The 25,312-nt window shown below is 42.8% G+C and overlaps 1 protein-coding gene across 13 annotated transcripts in view; it reads right to left on the reverse strand.

Annotated features, from left to right (window-relative positions):
* The window catches only part of EXD3 (exonuclease 3'-5' domain containing 3), a 503,600-nt gene extending 479,134 nt beyond the window's left edge, over positions 1 to 24,466 (reverse strand). For 4 of the 13 annotated variants that reach the window (XM_073556077.1, XM_073556075.1, XM_073556076.1 and 1 more), the window contains exons 1-2: positions 24,328 to 24,425; positions 22,813 to 22,848 (exon numbers count right to left, since the gene is read on the reverse strand). Coding sequence is in view for 1 of the 13 variants with exons in the window: in XM_073556078.1 (XP_073412179.1) it covers positions 22,813 to 22,848; positions 24,328 to 24,465 (174 nt within the window). In the remaining 12 variants the exon portion in view is untranslated. Of the gene's footprint in view, positions 1 to 20,495; positions 20,552 to 22,812; positions 22,849 to 24,189; positions 24,221 to 24,327 lie in introns of those variants that run through there. The other 9 variants (XM_073556068.1, XM_073556078.1, XM_073556080.1 and 6 more) reach the window with 9 other exon arrangements.
* Between the last annotated feature and the right edge of the window lie 846 nt (positions 24,467 to 25,312).

A 25,312-nucleotide genomic window follows, 5' to 3' on the forward strand; every position in this document is an offset into this window, starting at 1 on the left:
TCAAACGCTTTACACGCATCTAGCGACACCACCACCCTACGACCCCTGTTGTCCTACGGCAACTGCAAATTAAAAATAGTCTGCGCAGACTTATCGCAGTGGACTTGTTCGGCATGAAGCCAGATTGATCAGGAAGAACACAATCCTGAACCACACTAGTTGGTCGGTTAGCCAGGACCTTAGCAAGAACTTTAACATCTGCCATCAGCAACGGGATGGGCCTATAGGATCCTTACCCTCCCTTCAACCCAGATGTACACAACTGCGTACAGTACTCCCTGAATTCCCCCAAGATGTCCCCTGTGGTTTCCAACCGTACCCCATCATCCGTCTTTAGTTTGTACACACAAAGAGTCTTTCTGTGCCGCCGACACTACCGAGAGCAGATGACCCACTCTTTCTCCTTCCTTATAAAATTGTGCTTTCTGAAAAGCTCTCCTCTCTGCCTCTTCCAAATGTAGCTTATTATCTACTTTCTGGGCACCCCTAAGCCTTTGTTTTTATTTTCCACTGATGGATCTGTCACCATGTCCATTTCTGACCTCTCCAATGACTCTATAATTTCCCTATCTTTTAATCTAGTCTTAGACATTTCCTGAAAAGAGGCCCTTCAGAAAAGTTTTCATGGCTTCCCAGACTACCCGTTTAGTAGCACTGCCTTCATTAAGCTGCCAGTATTCTTTCAATTCCCTCTCCATGACAATATGTTCAAGCCATAAAGGGGTGCATCCTCCAGCCATTCCCCCGCCCAGTCCTCCCTCCTACCCGTTTAATAGACAATTCTATGGGTTTATGATCCAAGATTACTCTCGGGAAATAGTCCACTCCACAGACCATCAGCATCATTAACTCATTACCCATTGCCATATCTATTCTTGGAAGAGTCCCATGAGTCGCAGAGTAACAGGAATAGCATAATTTATTCTCATTCCTCACTCTCCAGAGATCCAACATCCCTAACTCTTTCATAAAATTTGCAAATGACAATTTCTTTACCCCTTTATCTATTCCCTTTTTATGTCTGTCCCAACCTATAATCTATAACATTATTAAAATCTCCAATAAGCAGCAATGGTAGTCCCATTCCCCTCTTAAATAAACCAAATATTTCTTTAATCTTGTTCCTCAAGTAGGGGGGGTGGTATATACAGGGCCACTATACACATTGGTAGTCCATAAATTCTATAAATTATAAAGACATATTGTCCCTCATTATCCACATTATTTCTTCAAATGGCGTAGATGCTCCTATAAGTAGAGAAACCCCCCTAGCATACGAAGAATACGTGGAGTGATACGCCTCCCCAATCCACCTGCTCTACAACACCTCCACTTTTTCCCCTCAATAAATGCGTCTCCTGAAGGCATATCATATCTGGGCCTCTCTTTCTAATATGTTCCAGAATTGCCATTCTTCGTGTTCCCTCAGACAGTCCTCTTATATTCCAACTAAGTATTTTAATGCTATCCCCCATCAGACGTACTGAAATGCATAAGTTTCTGACTCCATAAAATAGAACGCTGTTTCACGTGTTTTATAGAACTTATTCTATAGCAACAAACCTCAACTCCCTCCACCCTCCCCAGCATGTATTATTACAATAACCCAAAACCATAACTTTGGTATACTTCACCTCTCTCCTCGGAGAGTGGGTAAACCTGTTTCTAATTACGCTCTTAACGTTACCTCTAGAGTCACTATCTGACTATCACACTCCCACAACCCCTCCGCATGTAAATAACTATAGTAATACAAATTCAAATATAAGTAGTCCCTCCGTAATCTGTATCCATTATTAAAACAGGAATCATCAGACTCTATAAAACGGTAGTCATTCAATTTTTGCCATTTCAACTTTCACCATCTTCTTCTCACTTCCCTCTTTCCTTTTCAGCTTTAAGTTTCTTAGTGTTTGAGTCCAACCATTTAGTAGCCTCCTCCGGTGTTAGAAAAAAATTGGACCACACCCAGGGCCCCAACCCTGAACTTTCCTGGGTATAATGTAGAGTAGCTCAATGCCAAGTCTCTGCTTTACTGCACCGTACCTCATCCTCTGCTTTTGCACCTCAACTGAGTAGTCAGGGTAGATAGAGATCTTTTGGCCATTAACCCCTTCACTACCAAGGGTGGTTTGCACGTTAACTACCGGGCCAATTTTTACAATTCTGACCACTGTACCTTTATGAGGTCATAACTCTGGAACGCTTTCATGGATCCTGGTGATTCTGACATTGTTTTCTTGTGACATATTGTACTTCATGTTAGTGGTAAAATTGCATTCAAATAACTTGCGTTTATTTGTGAAAAAAACGGAAATTTGGCGAAAATTTTGAAAATTTCGCAATTTTCCAACTTTGAATTTTTATGCCCTTAAATCACAGCGATACGGCACACAAAAAACTTAATACATAACATTTCCCACATGTTTACTTTACATCAGCACAATTTTGCAACCAAAATTTTTTTTTGCTAGGAAGTTATAAGGGTTAAAAATTGACCAGCGATTTCTCATTTTTGCAACACCATTTTATTTTTAGGGACCACTTCACATTTGAAGCCACTTTGAGGGGTCTATATGATAGAAAATACCCAAAAGTGACACCATTCTAAAAACTGCACCCCTCAAGGTGCTTAAAACCACATTCAAGAAGTTTATTAACCCTTTAGGTGAGTCACAGGAATTTTTTGAATATTAAAAAAAAAATGAACATTTAACTTTTTTTCACAAAAAAAATACTTCAGGTTCAATTTTCTTTATTTTACCAAGGGTAACAGGAGAAATTGGACTGCAAAAGTTATTGTGCAATTTGTCCTGACTACGCTGATACCTGATATGTGGGGGGGAACCACTGTTTCGGCGCATGGCAGAGCTCAGAATGGAAGGAGCGCCGTTTGACTTTTTCAATGCAAAATTGGCTGGAATTCAGATCGGACGCCATGTCACGTTTGGCGAGCCCCTGATGTACCTAAACAGTGGAAACCCCCCCAAGTGACCCCATTTTGGAAACTAGACCCCCCAAGGAACTTATCTAGATATGTGGTGAGAACTTTGAACCCACAAGGGCTTCACAGAAGTTTATAACGTACAGCGGTACAATTAAAAAATCATATTTTTTCCACAAAAATGATCTTTTCACCCACAATTTTTATTTTTCCAAGGGTAACAGGACCCTAAAAGTTATTGTGCAATTTGTCCTGAGTACGCTGATACCCCATATGTGGGTGTAAATGACTATTTGGGCGCATAGCAGAGCTCGGAAGGGAAGCAGCGCCATTTGACGTTTTTGGCTAGAATTGAGATCGGACACCATGTCGCGATTGGAAAACCCCTGATGTACCAAAACAGTGGAAACCCCCCACAAATGACACCATTTTGGAATCTAGACCCCCCAAGGAACTTATCTAGATGTGTGGTGAGAACTTTGAACCCCCAAGGGCTTCACAGAAGTTTATAACGTACAGCAGTACAATTAAAAAATCATATTTTTTCCACAAAAAAGATCTTTTCACCCTCAATACTTATTTTTCCAAAAGTAACAGGACCCTAAAAGATATTGTGCAATTTATCCTGAGTACGCTGATACCCCACATGTGGGTGTAAACCACTATTTGGGCGTATGGCAGAGCTCGGAAGGGAAGCAGCGCCATTTGACGTTTTTGGCTGGAATTGAGATCGGACACCATGTCGCATTAGGAAAGCCCCTGATGTACCAAAACAGTAGAAACCCCCCACAAATGACACCATTTTGGAAACTAGACCCCCCAAGGAACTTATCTAGATGTGTGGTGAGCACTTTGAACCCCCCAGTGCTTCACTGAAGTTTATAACGTCCGGGCGTGAAAATAAAAAAATCGTATTTTTTCCACAAACATGATCTTTTAGTCCCCATTTTTTTATTTTCCCAAGGGTAACAGGAGAAATTGGACCCCAAAAGTTGTTGTCCAATTTGTCCTGAGTACGCTGATACCTCATATGTGGGAGAAAACTACTGTATGGGCACACGTCGGGGCTCGGAAGGGAAGTAGTGACGTTTTGGAATGCAGACTTTGATGGAATGGTCTGCGGGTGTCATGTTGCGTTTGGAGAGCCCCTGATGTACCTAAACAGTGGAAACCCCCCACAAGTGACCCCATTTTGGAAACTAGACCCCCTAATGAACTATCTAGATGTGTGGTGAGCACTTTGAACCCCCCAGTGCTTCACAGAAGTTTATAACGACCGGGCGTGAAAATAAAAAAATCGTATTTTTTCCACAAACATGATCTTTTAGTCCCCATTTTTTTATTTTCCCAAGGGTAACAGGAGAAATTGGACCCCAAAAGTTGTTGTCCAATTTGTCCTGAGTACGCTGATACCTCATATGTGGGAGAAAACTACTGTATGGGCACACGTCGGGGCTCGGAAGGGAAGTACTGACGTTTTGGAATGCAGACTTTGATGGAATGGTCTGCGGGTGTCATGTTGCGTTTGGAGAGCCCCTGATGTACCTAAACAGTGGAAACCCCCCACAAGTGACCCCATTTTGGAAACTAGACCCCCTAATGAACTTATCTAGATGTGTGGTGAGCACTTTGAACCCCCAAGTGCTTCACAGAAGTTTATAACGCCTGGGCGTGAAAATAAAAAAAACATTTTTTTCCGCAAAATTATATTTTTGCCCCCAATTTTTTATTTTCCTAAGGGTAACAGGAGAAATTGGACCCCAAAAGTTGTTTTGTAATTTGTCCTGAGTAGGCTGATACCCTACATGTGGGGGTAAAACACTGTTTGGGCACATGGCAGAGCCTGGAAGGGAAGGAGCACCATTTGACTTTTTCAACGCAGAATTGGCTGGAATTGAGATCAGACGCCATGTTGCCTTTGGAGAGCACCTGATGTGCCCAAACAGTGGAAACCCCCAATTATAACTCCAACCCTAACCTCAACACACCCCTAACCCTAATCTGAGCCCTAGCCCTAACCCTATCCCTAACCCTAACCCTAGCCCTAACCCTAGCCCTAACCCTAACCCTAACCCTAACCCTAGCCTTAACCCTAGCCCTAACCCTAGCCCTAACCCTAACCCTAGCCCTAACCCTACCCTAACCCTAACCCTAGCGGGAAAATGGAAATAAATACATTTTCTTTTAGTTTTATTATTTTTCTCTAACTAAGGGGGTGATAACGGGGGGTTTGATTTACGATTTATGGCGGTTTTTATGTTTGGCGGCTGTCGCACGCTAAAAGACGCTTTTTATTGTAAAAATAGTTTTTGCATCACCACATATTGTGAACTATAATTTTTCCATATTTTGACCCACCGAGTCATGTGAGGTCTTATTTTTTGCGGGACGAGTTGACGTTTTTATTGGTACCATTTTCGGGCACGTGACATTTTTTGATCGCTTTTTATTCCGATTTTTGGGATGCAGAATGAACAAAAACCAGCTTTTCATGAATTTCTTTTGGGGGGTGCGTTTACACCGTTCCGCGTGCGGTAAAATTGATAAGGCGGTTTTATTCTTCGGGGCAGTACGGTTACAGCGATACCTCATTTAGGTCGTTTTTTTATGTTTTGTCGGTTTTTTGCAATGAAAACAATTTTATATAAAAAATAATTATTTTTGTATCGCTTTATTCTGCGAGCTATAACTTTTTTATTTTTTCGCTGATGATGCTGTATGGTGGCTCGTTTTTTGCGGGACAAGATGACGTTTTCAGTGGTGCCATGGATATTTATATGCGTCTTTTTGATCGCGCGTTATTGCACTTTTTGTTCGGTGGTATGATAATAAATCATTATTTTTTGCTTCGTTTTTTATTTTTATTTTTTAAGGGGTTCGCTAAAGGGGTTAACTAATGGGACAGTTTTATAGGGCAGGTCATTACGGACGCGGCGATACCAAATATGTGTACTTTTATTGTTTTGTTTTGTTTTTATTTTCAAAAAATGGATTTATTGGGGAATATTTTTTTTTTTTTTAACTAATTTATTTAGCGATTTTTTTTAAATTATTTTTAACACTTTTTTTTTTTTTTTTTTTTACTTTATTACCTTGTCCCAGGTGGGACATCACTGTCCTGTGACAGATCGCTGATCTGTCACATCACAGATCACTGTGACAGATCAGCGATCTGTCACAGGCACTGCTGCAGACTTCCTCATGCCTGCGCTTTGCAGGCACTGAGGAAGCCAGCTTCCTCAGGCCCCCGTCGCCATCTTGGATTCGGGGGCCTGGAGGAAGGGAGTCCCCCGCAGCAGCGCTGCACATTGCGCTGCCGTGGGGGGCTCAGGGAAGCACGGAGGGAGCCCCCTCCCTGCCGATGCTTCCCTTTAACCCCCGGTACACCGCGATCGCGTTTGATCGCGGTGTGCAAGGGGTTAACGTGTCAGGGGCGGTCCGTGACCGCCCCTGACACATTGTGCCGGGTGTCAGCTATGATAATTAGCTGACACTCGGCCGCGATCAGCGGCGCTCACCACGTGGGCGCCGCTGATCGCGATGACGTAATATTCCGTCCATGGTAATTAGGTCCATGGTCACATGGACGGAATATTACGTCAATTGTAGGTAAGGGGTTAATACACATATCATCAGCCTCTCTTGCCTTCCTCAATATAATGTCTGTCCCTGTAATTTAGGATTTTGGCATGGATATTACGAGGGGGAGATCCCGGCGGGAGGGGTCTCATGGGGACACGATGCGCCCTTTCCACCGCAAATAACCTTGTCAAGTTAGTAGCACCGATTTTATTTTGGAGCCATTCTTCACTAAACTTCGTAGGATCAGTCCCTTCAGCCTTTTCAGGCATGCCCACCAGTCTCACATTATTCCTCCTGGATCGGTTTTCCAAATCATCATTTTTATCAGACAGGCCAGAATATTTCTACAGGCACTGAGTGTGGGACCTCTGCACCTTATTAAGTTGATCCTCCAGCACACTCACTCTTTCTTTCACTGCCCCTATTCTAGTATCAACTTTGTTCATGGCAGCCTTCACCTTGGTCATCTCTTTTTTAACTCCATCCATTCTGTGTGTGAGAGCCGTTAATGTGGTTTTGCTAAATTTGACCAAATCATGAATATCCCGCAGCGTGAGCTCTCCTACTACAGGTTCCTCAATAGCTTCCTGCTCCTCACTCTCCTGCTCTTGGCGCTCTTCCTCCCCCTCTGACCCCTCCTGGACCACCTCTTCTTCTGAATATTCATCCTTCTCTTTCACAGTCTCTCCAGATTTCTCCCCTCTCACCTCGGCCATTTCTTTCACCTCGGCTATTTCTTTCACAGCCCCCTCCACCCAGGCATATTTCGCCAGTCTGGCTGCTACCTCCATCCTCTTTGCATAGGAGGCATTTGCGTCATCTGCCCTTTCACTTGCCTCAGTACTGCCGGCTCCCCGCTCCTTACTTGGTGTCCTGCTGCCTTTTCTGACCCATCGCGGCAGCTCCCAGCAACGCTGCACGTTGGGACCAGCCTCCGCTTCCTTCCTCCACCAGCACAGACAGCCAACAGAACTCCGGAGGGACTTTATGACAGGATAAATGGTAAGTTACAGTGGAGGAGCTCCAGCAGCCATCCGCACACATTGGATGCAAGGCCACACCCCCAATGGTAGCCTTTGTTGCGGTGGTCCCAGCTCTATGCAGGTCATTCACTAGGTCCCCCCGTGTGGTTATGGGATTTTTGCTCACCGTTCTTGTGATCATTGTGACCCCACAGGGTGAGATCTTGCATGGAGCCTCAAATCGAGGGAGAATATTAGTTGTCTTATATGTCTTCCATTTTCTTATTATTGCTCCCACAGTTGATTTCATCACACCAAGCTGCTTGCCTATTGCAGATTCAGTCTTCCCAGCCTGGTGCAGGGCTACAATTTTGTTTCTGGTGTCCTTCAACAGCTCTTTGGTCTTCACCATAGTGGAGTTTGGAGTGTGACTGTTTGAGGTTGTGGACAGGTGTCTTTTATACTGATAAGTTCAAACAGGAGATATTACTACAGGTAATGAGTGGAGGACAGAGGAGCCTCTTAAGGAAGTCACAGGTCTGTGAGAGCCAGAAATCTTGCATGTTTTTAGGTGACCAAATACTTATTTTCCACCATAATTAGCAAAATAAATCTTGCCAAATCAGACAAGGTGATTTTCTGGATTTGTTTTCTCATTTTGACGATCATAGTTGCGGTCTACCTATGATGTCAATTACAGGCCTCTCTCATCTATTTAAGTGGGAGAACTTGCACATTTGGTGGCTGGCTAAATACTTTTTTCCCCACTATATATGTCTTCATCGATCCTGTTACTGTATTTCCAAACTTGAGATGTTAGAATATAAGGGGAAAAACTGTTTTCTATTTTACCACTTATTTTTTTGTAAAGATACCTCATAAATTGAGAAACAAAAAAATAATTTTGAAGTGACACCAAAAAGATTCAGAAAATACATTTATTCATTATTTGATTAAATCAACTTTTTTAAAAAAGTTTTTTTTTTTTTTACAAGAAAAGGTACTGAAAAAATAGAGTTTTTAAGAGTTCTCAGATGACTATTTGAATACCACGTTATTAAAATTAATATACATCCATATTGTAGTGGAATCACCAATTGTAAACCTCAAAGTGCAAATGTGCTATAGTAATTAATTAACAAATATCTCATAAATGAGAAAAAAGTGCTTAGTGCTATTTATATGTCTCATATCAGAGAGATTCCAAACAAAACAATTTTGATCTATATGCCAACACCTTGCTATCTGGCCACAAGATGGCAGCATTATACTACAAACAGGCTGCAATATCAAAGTGAAATTCACTAGAAAATAGCTCAACAGAAGGCGCTATAAATCTCACAATAGATACCGTATATACTCGAGTATAAGCAGAGATTTTCAGCCCATTTTTTTGGGCTGAAAGTCCCCCTCTCGGCTTATACTCGAGTCATATACGGGGGTCGGCGGGGGAGGGGGAGCAGGGGTGTCAGAGATAATACTCACCCCCTCCTGGCACGGTCTCTGCAGCACCCCCTGCTTGTTCTCGGCACTCCTGCTCTTCCTGCGTTCAGCAGTCACGTGGTACCGCTCATTAAAGTCATGAATATGCGCATATTCATGAGTCTAATAAGCGGTACCACGTGACCGTTGGAACCTGGAAGAGCTGCAGCGCCGACTCCATGGAACAAGCAGGGGCTGCAGAGAGCGTGCGCCAGGAGGAGGCGAGTATGACAGGGAGCAGTGCAATATTCACCTGTCCCCGTTCCACCGCCGCTTTGTTCTCCGCGTCCTCTGACTGTGACCCGGGAGACAGAGCTACAACCTGCGATGGAGCAGGGACCGGTAAATATCGCCAGTGCCAGGGGCCTGAGCCAGCAGCGACACCGGCACCTGGCCCCCAGCGACAAGAGCTGAGTATGTAATTTTTTTTTCTTTTTATTCAAATGCAGCAGCAATATATGGGTGGTATTTATCTATGGAGCATCTTCTTGGGCCACCATTATCCCTTGTGCAGCATTTTATGGGGGTATTTATCTATGGAGCATCTTTTTGGACCACCATTAATCTTTGTGCACCATTTTATGGGGGGGGTATTTATATATGGACCATCTTCTTGGGCCACCATTAACCCTTGTGCAGCACCACCCTCGGGTTACACTCGAGTCAATAAGTTTTCCCAGTTTTTTTGTGGCAAAATTAGGGGTCTCGGCTTATACTCGACTATATACGGTATATATATATATATAAAAAAAAAATTCCCTATCACTATTGGATTAGCCTTATTGTTAATCAATTGATTATACCATTATCGCGATTAGGGTTTTGAACAAAAATAGTATGTAGTCATTTTAGAGGATATAATGTGTCTTATAAACACTTTACCTTAGCGTCTAGATGAAAAAAGGAGATGCCACTGTCAGGAGACTCACCACTTCCTTTCCACGACACGCGCGTTTCGCTCGGCTTGCCATTATATCAGTAGTGGCTAAGTGTAAGGCTATGTGCACACGTTGTGGATTTTATGCGTTTTTGCCGGGGGGTTTTCGTCGCGAAAACGCATACAAAAAGCATTATTACAGAGGATATGTTCCGTAGTTCGAGCATGCGCTGTTATACCTGGTAACGGCTGATGTCATTAGCTTAGGGAATTTTTCCATTGGATGATTTTTCTTTTTCACGCAAGCACACTTAGCAACTACTGATGTCATGGCAGGCAATTTTTCTATTGGTAGGATTTAATATTTATACATACACACCAAGTGGCATAACTACAAGTTATGGGCCCCGTGCAAACTTTCAAATGGCCCCCCCCAACCATGCCAAAATACACGCACATCTCTGCTCCGCACACCTCGTACACACACGGCTCCTCTCCGTCCACCTCAAACATGCGGCTCTGCTCCATACACCTCATACACACACGGCTGCGCTCCATACACTTCATACACACACGGCTCTGCTCCGTACACCTTTTACACACGGGGCTCTGCTTCGTACACACACGGCTCCGCACACCTCGTACACACATGGCTGCGCTCCATACACTTTGTACACACACGGCTCTGCAACATCCACCCTGTAAACCCCTCCTGACCCCACACAAACTTACCCCCATCCAGCACCATGACAACCAGCACAGCAGAGTCCTGCATACACGGAGGCTACTGATCATATGACCCCTGACTCCTCCCCCCGTGACCTCATCACAGGTCCTGTGCGCACAGAACAGCCATCACGTCTGGCCAACTGCAGCCTATCAAAGCACGGAGCTGCACAGCAAATGAGCGGCTTCAGCTCCCAGAGGCTGCTACTCCCCTCACACGCCAACTACACAGCTCACCTTTGAAGTGCAAACTCGTGATCGGACCCCTAAACACTCCGACGCCATTGCAGCTGAGACCGCGGTAGTCACGCCCCTGTACAAACCCTTCAATGAAGGACACACCACCTGAAGAAGCTGGGCGAAACACGCATGTCGGGGAAAGGAAGTGGTGAGTCTCCTGACAGCGGCACCTCATTTTTTCATCTAGACGCTAAGGTAAAGTGTTTATAAGACACATTATATCCTCTAAAATGACTACATACTATTTATGTTCAAAACCCTAATCACGATAATGGCAATAGTATAATCAATTGATTAACAATAAGGCCAATCCAATAGTGATAGGGGATTTTTTTTAAGATACATATAGTGTGAGGTTTATAGCGCCTTCTGTTGAGCTGCTCGCTAGTGAATTTCACTTGTGATTGATTTGATATTGAAGCCTGTTTGGAGTATAATACTGCCATCTTGTGGCCAAATAGCAAGGTGTTGGCATATAGAATAAAATTGCTTTTCTTTGGAATCTCTCTGATATGAGACATATAAATAGCACTAAGCACTTTTTTCATATATATATATATATATATATATATATAAAAAACTGAATGTATGTGTGCATCACCAACCAACCACGAAGCATCTTTCACTTCACGAAAGCTGTTCAAAAGAAGCTGAGCTGTGATTGGTTGCTATGAGCAACCGTTTTCCTTGCAACCAATCACTAAGCATCTCTCATTTCACCAGAGCTGGTTAACCCCTTCCTGACATCAGACGTACTATCCCGTCCATCGGACCCGGGTCCCTATGCCCATGGACGGGATAGTACGTCTACTGCGATCAGCGGCGCCCACGTGGTGAGCGCCGCTGATTGCGGCCGGGTGTCAGCTGATTATCACAGCTGACACCCGGCACAATGTGTCAGGGGAGGTCACGGACAGCTCCCGACACGTTAACCCCTTGCACACCGCGATCAAACATGATCGCGGTGTACCGGGGGTTAAAGGGAAGCATCGGCACGGAGGGGGCTCCCTCCGTGCTTTCCTGAGCCCCCCACGGCAGCGCAATGTGCAGCGCTGCTGCGGGGGGGCTCCTTTCCTGCAGGCCCCCGAATCCAAGATGGCGACGGGGGCCTGCAGGAAGCTGGCTTCCTCAGTGCCTGCAAAGAGCAGGCATGAGGAAGTCTTCTGGACTGCCTGTGACAGATCACTGATCTGTCACAGTGATCTGTGATGTGACAGATCGCTGATCTGTCACAGGACAGTGATGTCCCACCTGGGAATATTTAATAAAGTTAAAAAAAAAAAAAAAAAAAAAAAAAAAAATCGCCAAATAAATTAGGAAAAAAAAAAAAAAAAAATATTCCCCCAAATAAATCCATTTTTTGGAAATAAAAAAAACCACCAATAAAAGTACACATATTAGGTATCGCCGCGTCCGTAACGACCCGCCCTATAAAACTTTCCCATTAGTTAACCCCTTTAGCGAACCCCTTAAAAAAATAAAAAACAAAGCAAAAAATAATGATTTATTATCATACCGCCAAACAAAAAGTGTAATAACGCGCGATCAAAACGACGCATATAAATATCCATGGTACCGCTGAAAACGTCATCTTGTCCCGCAAACAACGAGCCGCCACACAGCATCATCAGCGAAAAAATAAAAAAGTTATAGCTCGCAGAATAAAGCGATGCAAAAATAATTATTTTTTATATAAAATAGTTTTCATTGCATAAAACCGACAAAACATAAAAAAACGACCTAAATGAGGTATCGCTGTAACCGTACTGACCCGAAGAATAAAACCGCTTTATCAATTTTACCGCACCCCCCCAAAAGATATTCATGAAACGCTGGTTTTTGTTCATTCTGCATCCCAAAAATCAGAATAAAAAGCGATCAAAAAATGTCACGTGCCCGAAAATGGTACCAATGAAAACGTCAACTCGTCCCGCAAAAAATAAGACCTCACATGACTCGGTGGGTCAAAATACGGAAAAATTATAGCTCTCAATATGTGGTGATGCAAAAACTATTTTTACAATAAAAAGCGTCTTTTAGCGTGCGACAGCTGCCAAATATAAAAACCGCCATAAATAGTAAATCAAACCAACCGTTATCACCCCCTTAGTTAGGGAAAAATAATAAAGTAAAAAAAAATGTATTTATTTCCATTTTTCCATTAGGGTTAGGGCTAGGGTTAGGGCTGAGATTAGGGTTAGGGGTGTGTTGGGGTTCGGGTTGGAGTTAGAATTAGGGGTTTCCACTGTTTGGGCACATCAGGGGCTCTCCAAATGCAACATGGCGTCTGATCTCAATTCCAGCCAATTCTGAGTTGAAAAAGTCAAATGGTGCACCTTCCCTTCCAAGCTCTGCCATGCGCCCAAACAGTGTTTTACCCCCACATGTAGGGTATCAGCCTACTCAGGTCAAATTGCAAAACAATTTTTGGGGTCCAATTTCTCCTGTTACCCTTGGGAAAATAAAAAATTGGGGGCAAAAATATTATTTTTGTGGAAAAAAATGATTTTTTTATTTTCACGTCCGAGCGTTATAAACTTCTGTGAAGCACTTGGGGGTTCAAAGTGCTCACCACACATCTAGATAAGTTCCGTGGGGGGTCTAGTGTCCAAAATGGGGTCACTTGTGGGGAGTTTCAATAGTTTAGGTACATCAGGGGCTCTCCAAACGCACATGACACCCGCAGACCATTCCATCAAAGTCTGCATTCCAAAATGTCACTACTTCCCTTCCGAGCCCTGACGTGTGCCCATACAGTAGTTTTCTCCCACATATGGGGTGTCAGCGTACTCAGGACAAATTGGACAACAACTTTTGGGGTCCAATTTCTCCTGGTACCCTTGGGAAAATAAAAAAATGGTGACTAAAAGATCATGTTTGTGGAAAAAATACGAAATTTTTATTTTCACACCAGGGCGTTATAAACTTCTGTGAAGCACTGGGGGGTTCAAAGTGCTCACCACACATCTAGATATGTTCCTTGGGGGGTCTAATTTCCAAAATGGGGTCATTTGTGGGGGGTTTCCACTGTTTTGGTACATCAGGGGTTTTCCAATCGCGACATGGTGTCCGATCTCAATTCCAGCCAAAAACGTCAAATGGCGCTGCTTCCCTTCCGAGCTCTGCCATGCACCCAAATAGTGGTTTACCCCCACATGTGGGGTATCAGCGTACTCAGGACAAATTGCACAATAACTTTTAGGGTCCTGTTACCCATGGGAAAATAAAAATTGGGGTGAAAAGATCATTTTTGTGGAAAAAATATGATTTTTTTTAATTGTACCGCTGTACGTTATAAACTTCTGTGAAGCCCTTGTGGGTTCAAAGTTCTTACCACATATCTAGATAAGTTCCTTGGGGGGTCTAGTTTCCAAAATGGGGTCACTTGTAGGGGGTTTCAACTGTTTAGGTACATCAGGGACTCTCCAAACGTGACATGGCGTCCGATCTGAATTCCGGCCAATTTTGCATTGAAAAAGTCAAACGGCGCTCCTTCCATTCTGAGCTCTGCCATGCGCCGAAACAGTCGTTTCCCCCCATATATCAGGTATCAGCGTACTCAGGACAAATTGCACAATAATTTTTGCAGTCCAATTATGTGGGGGGGGAACCACTGTTTCGGCGCATGGCAGAGCTCAGAAGGGAAGGAGCGCCGTTTGTCTTTTTCAATGCAAAATTGGCTGGAATTCTGATCGGACGCCATGTCGCGTTTGGAGAGCCCCTGATGTACCTAAACAGTGGAAACCCCCCACAAGTGACCCCATTTTTGAAACTAGACCCCCTAAGGAACTTATCTAGATATGTGGTGAGAACTTTGAACCCACAAGGGCTTCACAGAAGTTTATAATGTACAGCGGTACAATTAAAAAATCATATTTTTTCTAAAAAATGATCTTTTCACCCCCAATTTTTATTTCCCCAAGGGTAACAGGACCCTAAAAGTTATTGTGCAATTTGTCCTGAGTACGCTGATACCCCATATGTGGGTGTAAATGACTATTTGGGCACATGGCAGAGCTCGGAAGGCAAGCAGCGCCATTTGACTTTTTTGGCTGGAATTGAGATCGGACACCATGTCGCGTTTGGAAAGCCCCTGATGTACCAAAACAGTGGAAACCCCCCACAAATGACCCCATTTTGGAAACTAGACCCCCCAAGGAACTTATCTACATGTGTGGTGAGAACTTTGAACCCCCAAGTGCTTCACAGAAGTTTATAACGCCCAGGCGTGAAAATAACAAAAAAAAAATTTTCCACAAAAATGATATTTTTGCCCCAAAATTTTTATTTTCCTAAGGGCAACAGGAGAAATAGGACCCCAAAAGTTGTTTTGCAAATTGTCCTGAGTAGGCTGATACCCCATATGAGGGGGTGAAACACTGTTTGGGTGCATGGCAGAGCTTGGAAGGGAAGGAGCACCATTTGACTTTTTTTAACTCAGAATTGGCTGGAATTGAGATCAGACGCCATGTTGCGTTTGGAGAGCACCTGATGTGCGCAAATAGTGAAAACCCCCAATTCTAACCCTAACCCTAGCCCTAACCCTAACGGGAAAATGGAAATAAATACATTTTTTTAATTTTATTATTTTTTCCTAACTAAGGGGGAGATAACGGGGGGTTTGATTTACTATTTATGGCGGTTTTTATGTTTGGCAGCTGTCGCACGCTAAAAGACGCTTTTTATTGTAAAAATAGTTTTTGCATCACCACATATTGAGAGCTATAATTTTTCCATATTTTGACCCACCGAGTCATTTGAGGTCTTATTTTTTGCGGGACAAGTTGACGCTTTTATTGGTATCATGTTCGGGCATGTGACATTTTTTAATCGCTTTTTATTTCGTTTTTTGGGACGCAGAATGAACAAAAACCAGCGTTTCATGAATTTCTTTTGGGTGGTGCGTTTACGCCGTTCCGGGTGCGGTAAAATTTATAAGGCGGTTTGATTCTTCGGGTCAGTACGGTTACAGTGATACCTCATTTAGGTCGTTTATTTATGTTTTGGCGCTTTTATGCAATGAAAACAATTTTATATAAAAAATAATTATTTTTGCATCACTTTATTCTGCGAGCTATAACTTTTTTATTTTTTCACTGATGATGCTGTATGGCAGCTCGTTTTTTGCGGGACAAGATGACGTTTTCAGCGGTACCATGGATATTTATATGCATCTTTTTGATCGCGCGTTATTGCACTTTTTGTTCGGCGGTATGATAATAAATCATTATTTTTTGCTTCGTTTTTTATTTTTATTTTTTAAGGGGTTCGCTTAAGGGGTTAACTATTGGGACAGTTTTATAGGGCGGGTCGTTACGGACGCGGCGATACCAAATATGTGTACTTTTATTGTTTTGGTTTTTTTTTTATTTCCAAAAAATGAATTTATTGGGGAATATTTTTTTTTTTTTTTTTTTTTTTTTTTAATTTATTTAGCGATTTTTTTTTTATTATTTTTACACTTTTTTTTAATTTTTTTTTACTTTATTACAATGTCCCAGGGGGGACATAACTGTCCTGTGACAGATCGCTGATATGTCACATCACAGATCACTGTGACAGATCAGCGATCTGTCACAGGCACTGCACAGGCTTCCTCATGCCTGCGCTTTGCAGGCACTAAGGAAGCCAGCTTCCTGCAGGCCCCCGGAGGTCCCCGTCACCATACTGGATCCGGGGACCTGCAGGAAAGGAGCCCTCCGAAGCAGCGCTGCACATTGCGCTGCCGTGGGGGGCTCAGGGAAGCAAGGAGGGAGCCCCCCTCCCTGCCGATGCTTCCCTTTAACCCCCGGTACACCGCGATCGTGTTTGATCGCGGTGTGCAAGGAGTTAACGTGTCGGGGGCGGTCCGTGACCGCCCCTGACACATTGTGCCGGGTGTCAGCTATGATAATTAGCTGACACACGGCCGCGATCAGCAGTGCTCACCACGTGGGCGCCGCTGATCGCAATGACGTAATATTCCGTCCATGGTAATTAGGTCCATGGTCACATGGACGGAATATTACGTCAATTGTAGGTAAGGGGTTAAAGGGATCCCCGGTATGGAAGTCAGGGCAATTGCCTTCAAATGCTCTGGTACTGACCCCTGGCTCTCTTAAAGGGATCTCCTGTGTGGAAGATAGGGCAAATCCCTCAGCACTCTGATTCTGACCCCAGAGTTCTATTAAAGGGATAATTGTCATGCAAGTAAGGGCAAATCCACTCTGCGCTCTGGTTCTGATCCCAAGCCTCTCTTAAAGGGATCCCCGGTATGGAAGTTAGGACCGTTCCACTCAGCGCTCCGATTTTGACCCCAGACTGACGGGATGATGTGGGATGTTAGGGGTAGTAGTCTGGTGGCTCTGGCTGATGGGATGAGATCAGAGAGATATATATATATATATATATATATATATATATATATATATATATATATAAAATGATTACAATTTGTTATAACTAAGCGTAGTTAGTTACTATGCCTGGGCAGCGCCGGGCTCTTCAGCTAGTTTATGAGATATTTGTCAATTAATTACTATAGCACATTTGCACTTTGAGGTTTACAACTGGTGATTCCGCTACAATATGGATGTATATTAATTTTAATAACGTGTTATTCAAATAGTCATCTGAGAACTCCTAAAACTTCTATTATTTCAGTACCTTTTCCTGTAAAACATCTTTTATTTAAAGTTGTTTTAGTTTCAATAGGGTTTTTATTGAACATAGCTTTACATAAGCAAGATTTCCCTCCCAGGGGAAACTCAACTTTTAACATCATATAAACTCTAACATGGGGAGAAACAAGACAATGACAGTGAAAGGGAGACACAAAAGGGGAGAAACATTAAGTCCACAGTGATCATTTTTACAATAGTTGTATGTATTCATTAGTATAATTTCAGAACACACCCCAGCCTGGTAGTATCCCAACTGGTGTTAAACATCGGAGGGTTGAGATATGTTCATCACATCTCTCGCAACCCTCCCCTCATCCCTCCATCTCTACCGAGTCATGGGGAAATAGGCATTGCCTGATCTAATTGCAAATCCGATTCCAACTCCAACCAGTGGTTCCAGAGTTTGAAGAACTGTTCCCACTTATCACCCCTAGTGGCTTCGATCCTCTCAAATAGCATGATATTATTCATTCTTTCTTTAACCAATCATATTGAAAGTGAGGGGGATTTCCATTTTGCTGCTATGTGGATTTTAGTAGCCATAAATAGAAAATTAGCCAATTTATGTGAGCCCTTAGTAAGTGAAGGATGTTTCGCTCCCAGCAGGAAGACAGCGGGGTCTAAACTAATTTTCCGGCCCAACATTTGCTCCTCAAGGAGCTTTACCTTTTGCCAAAGATCCACAGCCACAGGGCAGGTCCACCATATGTGTTTCATATCCCCATGCGAACCGCATCCACGGAAACATAGGGCAGATACATTGGGATATATGCTGTGTAATTTGGACAGAACCAGGTAGTTCTGTGGAGAACCTTCAGTGAGGTTTCTAGCAACGAAGATTGATGGCTGCCCTTGGATAATGTATCACAGCAAAATCTCCAATCCTTAACAGATAAGTTGAAACCCATGTCCTCCTCCCAGCGTAACATATACTTTAGTTTTGTCTCATTGTGGGGGGAGTTAACAATGCAGTATATTAAAGATATCGTACTTCTTCCCATAGGGTCATTTATACATTTCTGTTCGATTTAAAGTTGTTTTAATGAAAAAATGAATACATTCATTATTTTATGAATTTTTTTTGTGTCACTTCAAAATTATTTTTTTGTTTCTCAATTGATGAGGTATCTTTACAAAAAAAAAAAAAAAAAAGTGGTAACATTGTTATGTGAAGTAAGTGCAGCCTTTGATTTATAGGCATTTGTACTATAATGGACCTTGTGTATAGACCCTTACATTCTATGTACAGTGTATATAAGTCATCAGAGCAGCTAATTTCTCCAAACAGGAGCTAAGAGGAAAAAACAAACATCAAGCATACAGAGACAACATATACTGGACTACTGATTTATGCACAGTTTATTGAAAGTTTAGATATGCTTTAAGAAGTACTTACCTTAGTCCTGCTTTCCTGTTCACGCCAGAAGTTCTGAGATGAATGAAGGCATTCCTTCCCTGTGTGTTTGTTATTTTTTCCCCTCATCTGTAGAGGAGGAGCTCCACTACTTATCATGAGCATAAACTGCAGCACAGATTAACATCTGCTAAAAGTCTAGACCTTAGATCAGGAATAGGACATTTCATAACTTTCCCAAATTCTTATGAAAAAAACTAGATTGTTGTGAGTTCATTTTCCCCTTCATTACTGAGGCCCGAGGAACTCCCTCTTCTGGTAAAGAAAGGTAGTGAGCCTGATTATCAAACACCTGAGGCTGATGATGATGACTGGCTGAGTGGAGTTACTGACTGGATATAAGGCTGCCGACGCCCTTCTGCCCTGCGGGTGATTTCTCTGTGGGATCCTTGGAGACCAGTCTGAATTTCTGCTCCTCTAAAGCTAAGTTTGCTGTTCGGCCTTTTGCTTTGGTGCTTTGACTTTGTTTTGCTTTGTTTTTCTGGATTTCTGCCATTCCCTGCTGGGGTGTGCTGAATTCATTTAGCTCTGTCTTCTGAAAATACCTGAGTGGTGATTTAGTTTTTGAAGCCTAGCTGCTTCAGGGCCTTTTTCATATCAGCTTGTTGGCTTATCTCTTTGATAGGGTTTTGGCAGATTGCAGACAGCAGCCTTCCTATCTAGGTAGTTTTGGGCCCCGTCTTTGCTCAGTCTTTCTGTCTGTGTTAGTATTTTCATCTTGCTTCACCGTCATTATATGTTGGGGGCTGCCTATTGCTTTGGGGTCTGCTCTGGGGCAGTTTAGATTTCCCCTTTCTTTCTTTAGGCCTATGTAATTCTCCAGCTGTGATCGAGGGGTCTAGGGCATCGTAGGAACCCCCCACGGCTACTGCTAGTTGTGTTGATAGGTTCAGGGGTCTGCAATCTGATAGTTGCCAACTTCTCTGGTTTTCTGGATTTAGCTTGTATTTCTGCTTTTGCCTCCTACGGTGACTCATTCATAACACTAGATGGAGGCCCGATGCGAGGGCAGTAATGTCACGATGGGGGCAGGCTTTGCAGCACTGAGAATCTCTCCCCCCCCATGTGCTCAACACCTATGCACACTCTCTTTCCCCATGTGCTGACTTCTCCGGTCTGTGCTCTCTTCTTTGACCTGCCTACCCCATATGCTATCCCCCTTGTCTGCTGTCTCTCTCCTTCCTGTGTTCTCTCCTCATGTGCTGTCCCGTTTGAGCTGTCTCTCTCACCCCTGTGTCTGACTGTGTACAGAACATAACACAGCTCCTGGGCAGGGGAGGAAGCAAAAGACAATACTGACATTACAGCAGGAGATCGCAGAGGATACATTTTGTGAGGTAAAATATTGTTTAAAAACAGACAGTGAAATATTTTACCAGACATTATAGGGTGCGCACGGCAGCACCGGACATTATAAGGTATGCACAAGGTTTATTGGGCACCGTTCATCTCCCAATTCAGAGTGAACAACACTGGACAAACCTTTCAAGTGCCAAGCGACACAGCAGAGATGCCAGGGACAACAGGAAAAGCACATACTAAGCAAAAGAACATGCAAGTACAAGAAACTTCCAACAGTTTTGCATTTCTCATAATCTGGTCTCACCTATATCACATGTATAACCAAAAGATCCAGTCTCTGTGGATGATGTTTATAGGGACCTATTGATTTAGAGAAATCATATAAGAACCCAATAAAAGATACAATTTTTATACTGATTTAAAATCCACCAATAGGTGGTACATACACACAACAAAACAACATACTGTGAAAAAAAAACACCAACAGACAAACTTTTTGTGTGCTAGGAGTCCCTAGTGCTATGCCTATGCTTTCGCCTTCCGACCGGCAGAGGTTGGCATCCTACAGGGGGGAGCATTTTGGCACCCCTGCTCCTTGGAAGCCCTACATGCACCCTATAGCCGATGTAATGTCCACATATACAAAAAAGGAACCACTGATGCTAAAGATAGGCCATACCTGCAGCTAAGGGGACCCTATACTCCATGGTAGTTAAAAACATACAAGTACACATATAGCATTGGTGGCATTCATAGGTATCAGTACCATAATTCTCAAAGATAAGCCCATCTAATTGATCAGGTATGGACTCATATAGGTACATCAAGGCACATGATTCAATACCTTAACCACAGTGTATTTGCAACACAAGATAAACACTGATAGACAAATGTAAACCTAGCCCAATACATATAGAGTGTTGTGATAAATAACTGAATATCAAGGTACTCATCTGGCGAAATGCCACCCACCTTCCATTGCCTCAATGAGTTTCGCCTTTCCGGCTCATCAGGAGGCCTGATAACATATGCTGTGTCTTGATAAAGTGTGATATGCACACTAAAAGTGACCAACCTCCATTTAAATAGCCCGCTTTACCTCAAACAGGTCCTCCCTTTAGGAGAAGTGAGCTCAACTGAACATGCCCAATATTGTGTTCCAAGTTGGAGCGCAGGGAAGTGATAAGTATACCTTCCGGTTAACTGTATCACAGGCAGGTCCTCACCGTGCATGATCAGCCTGAAACACATGGAAGTGTTTGGCTATAACTTCCAGTTCAAGGTGTCCCGGGCCATGTCATACTGCGCATAATCAGAAGACGATACAAAGCACAAGATACTCGACATTTCTACTGCACATGACCAGGAGATGACTTGTCAATAATCGCAAGTCGGCATAAAGAAGCCCTAATTATAAATAAACGACAGATGCTGCCCGGATATCTATCCTAGCATACCGTGCATATTCATTGTCGTTAAAGTCAGGTAGCACAAATCGATTGCAGTAAATCTATAGATCATTTACTTCTATTGGCTGTATCTAATTCTTATCATGTATCAGACAAGGTAAGTAAAAAAGGGGGAACAATTCCAGAGCAAGCAGACTATAAAGGAGGGTTCACAGTAGATTACAGCAATCTGTGTACCCCTAAATAAGGGGGAAATCAATTCATAACTAGTTTACTAATCAATTTGTCAAGGTCCAAAAGAAAAAAAAAAATGAGGTAATTTTATACCAAACAGGCAAAGGACATTTGCTCATTTATCCCTTTACGTTTAAGGGAATCTAATCTAAAGGTCCACTCTACTCCCTGCTTAGAATGGATTTGTCATGATCACCCCATCTGGGGCTGGGTTTTACCATTTCAATTATCATAAATCTGATGTTGTCCATGTCTCCACTGAATCATCCCTACGGTTTATACATTTACTACTGTCCGATAAAAAAAAAAGTTACTTGAAAGATCTACAACCAATCTTAATAAATTAATTGAACGTACCATAAAAATTAAATCAGATCCGGATTTCAACAGCAGTTGAAATTTTCAGCCACTCTTTAGTTATTAACACTTTAGTTTACGGCTAGTCGCCTTGAAAACAGACCACTGCCGCTAGACAGCAGAACATGTGCAGTGTCTACAAGCTTTCTTTTATTAAGCTTGCAAGTATTATTTGAAGCTGGCTAGGATCGCTGGAGCGAGCAGTTACCTCCTAATCCTGGACAGCTTCAGCACAGTGTTTACAAGAGAAACAGAAGTGGTGGTCGGTCTCCTAGGCAACAAGTTGTAAACAAAGAAAAACTGTTAGTAGCTCAAGAACAGATGTAAATTTTTACTAAGCAGTATATTACAAAAACTTCTTGCATTTCCAGGAGCTATCTGACAGATTCTCAAGTTTAAACAAGGAAATAACCCTTTACATAGAAAAAATATATATATTTTTAGGCAAAATTGCCCAGTTGTACAGCACAGTAGGACGGTGTTTAATAGATGAGGGTTTTGGGAGGGGTTTTAGACAGCTCACTCAGCAGCAAAATAAGGGGTTCAGTGTACCTTAGTAATATCGTATAACTATTTACATGCATCGGACTGAAGACCACATACAAGACTAGAAACTCCTACCTGCTCCACGGGACTATTCACTGTTACTGAATCCTCCTGGAAGAGAAATCATTAGTGATCACAACGTGATCCCCGCAGACCTGAGCAGAGATTATATACACACATCAGAATAATTAAGGAGCAGCTATACCTCTCTGCAGGCATCAGAGTTGAAATCTCCCTGGGTTCCCAGATTAGTCTGAGCTAAATATCCCCCTGCATTACAGGAGGAGGTCTGACAACAAGCTTGCTGACCGTTTCCAACAACATTCAGTAAAGTAATGAATGCGACTAAATATGGTCCCCAGCTGTACTGGTCGCCCTCATTTGTTGCTGTAACAGAGGACTGAACTCTATGTGACAAGGGCAGGGCATATACTGGAAATAGGGTACCAGCAGCACAGAGTATATTAGGAGACAAGTATGCACACGTCCATAAAAATGTATTAAAAGTATCAAGCAGAAGCCAAGGTCCTCCAGCAGCACAGAGTATTACAGAAGAGCAATGTGCTGCTAATGGAGAGGCCAGAGCGACACATTACAAAAGTAAAGTCATGAGGGGGCATAGAGCAGAATTAGTCCCCCACTCCCATCAGCATAGAGTATTTTAGGAGCAGTGTGGTGCTGTTGGTAAGGACAAGACTGAATGAGACGAGGAACAGTGTCACGAAAGACACATAGCCAATGTAGGGTCCCTCAGCAGCACAGAGAATTTCAGGATAGGCATGTACTGAGGTCAGAGAGGTGATGTGTGGAAGGAACTTGAGCCAGACTGTGATACGCCACTTTTTGTACAGCTGACAGTCTTCTCTATAGTACAGTCCAAATGTAGTGCAGAAATAGAGGCAACAACCCAACATGGCAGCCAAAAGGAGAGGACGCATAGCTGTGTCAGATTCCTGACCAGAAGACATGGAGGGAACAGGCAGCCCAAGTACATGCACAGCAATGGGGCGGCCATTTCTGCCAGCAACTATCCCTTAGGGCGCAGGATTGACAGCCATAATGGCCTGTATCCACCTTTCCCAGAAACAGATTAAGGCAACGTAATTATTAGCATTTTCAGATGTCTAGTGGAAATGTCCTTCACACAGTCAGGGACATAATATCCCTCACAGGTGCCATTCCCACATATCTTACATTACGACACAGGGCAGGAGACCAGTGACTCGAGACACTGAGGTAAAACGTCATAAAAAATGTCAAATCTGAGGTAAAATGGTTGTACAAACTGCAAATCTGAGGGATTTTACAATTGTTATGAATAGTTTACCTCAGATTTGCCATTTTATTAATAGTTTACCTCAGATTTGTCGTTTTTATTAATATTTAATAAAAACGGCAAAACTGAGATAAAATATTCATAAAATGGCAATTATGAGATAAACCTTGCACAACCTGGGCTAGATTGCAGTAAGCACTTCGGCAGCGGCTCCCTCCACCGCCATGTTGGTCAGGTATTTAATACTATTCTTCTCCTGGTCTCCACATCCTATGGGGCCCCCAATACAGTCCCCCACTCCTTCATATACTCACTTTGTACCCACACCGCCTTCTTGGTCTGTACACGCCACAACGTTTCCCCTGACCCGGAACCTTTCTATCTGACACTTTGCGCAGCCCGGACACTTTTTTAGCGACGGACGCGGAAGTAACTCTTCTCGCGTTCGGCATTTTGGTTTCCATAGAAACGTGACGGCAAACGTGTTTCTGTAGCATTTTATGGTAATAAGTAGTTATACACTCAACTCCATCCATTATGCATATGGAATTCTCAACTAATTGAGGGTACATCTGCATCATATGAATGGCTAATAACGATTGCGTTCAAGATGTGAGACTGTGCAGTCTGTATTCACCAGACCCCAGAATTAAAGCATGTAAGAAGAATATCTGATAATCCGGCTCCCATCATGTTCCCTCTAGTGCCAGATTAAAGGAATGCTATCACAGCAGTAGAAAGTCAGTTCTCCGTTCTCCTCTGTTCAACACTTCATGAGAAATCCATGTGCACAAATGACAATAACATCTTCAAACCATCTGATGCGTTTCAGAATACAATTCCTTGGTCATAGATGTCTGACACATACAAACGATCCCTGATAAGAAGGTTTTCTTTAGAATAATCTCTCCTATATGAATCGCTCATCTAATGGGTTCCGGATGAAAAGATGCATGTAGCAACGTAATTCCTAAATAGCCCCTAATCTGTCCCAGAAGCCATCACCTTGTAAGTTCCAAAGCAAATTACAGCTGACCTGTGGCTCCAGCCCAAAGTGCGGCCATAGAAAAGCTTTAGACATTTTTGTTAATTTCAAAAGAGTTTATGTGAAGAACAGGCATGGTATATAAACTGATATTAACTACAATACCAAATTTGTATATTTAATCAATTGCAAGAAATGTAAGGTGCAATATGTGGGCTGTATGACGGGTGCTTTACAAGTCAGAATCCATAGACCTGCTATCTCAGGTAGCGATAAAAAAGATACAAAAGAAAAGGTATTTCATGGGTATGCCG

Source organism: Dendrobates tinctorius, unplaced genomic scaffold (genome assembly GCF_039654945.1).
Source record: "Dendrobates tinctorius isolate UK_male_01 unplaced genomic scaffold, ASM3965494v1 ptg000231l, whole genome shotgun sequence".
NCBI lineage: Eukaryota > Metazoa > Chordata > Amphibia > Anura > Dendrobatidae > Dendrobates > Dendrobates tinctorius.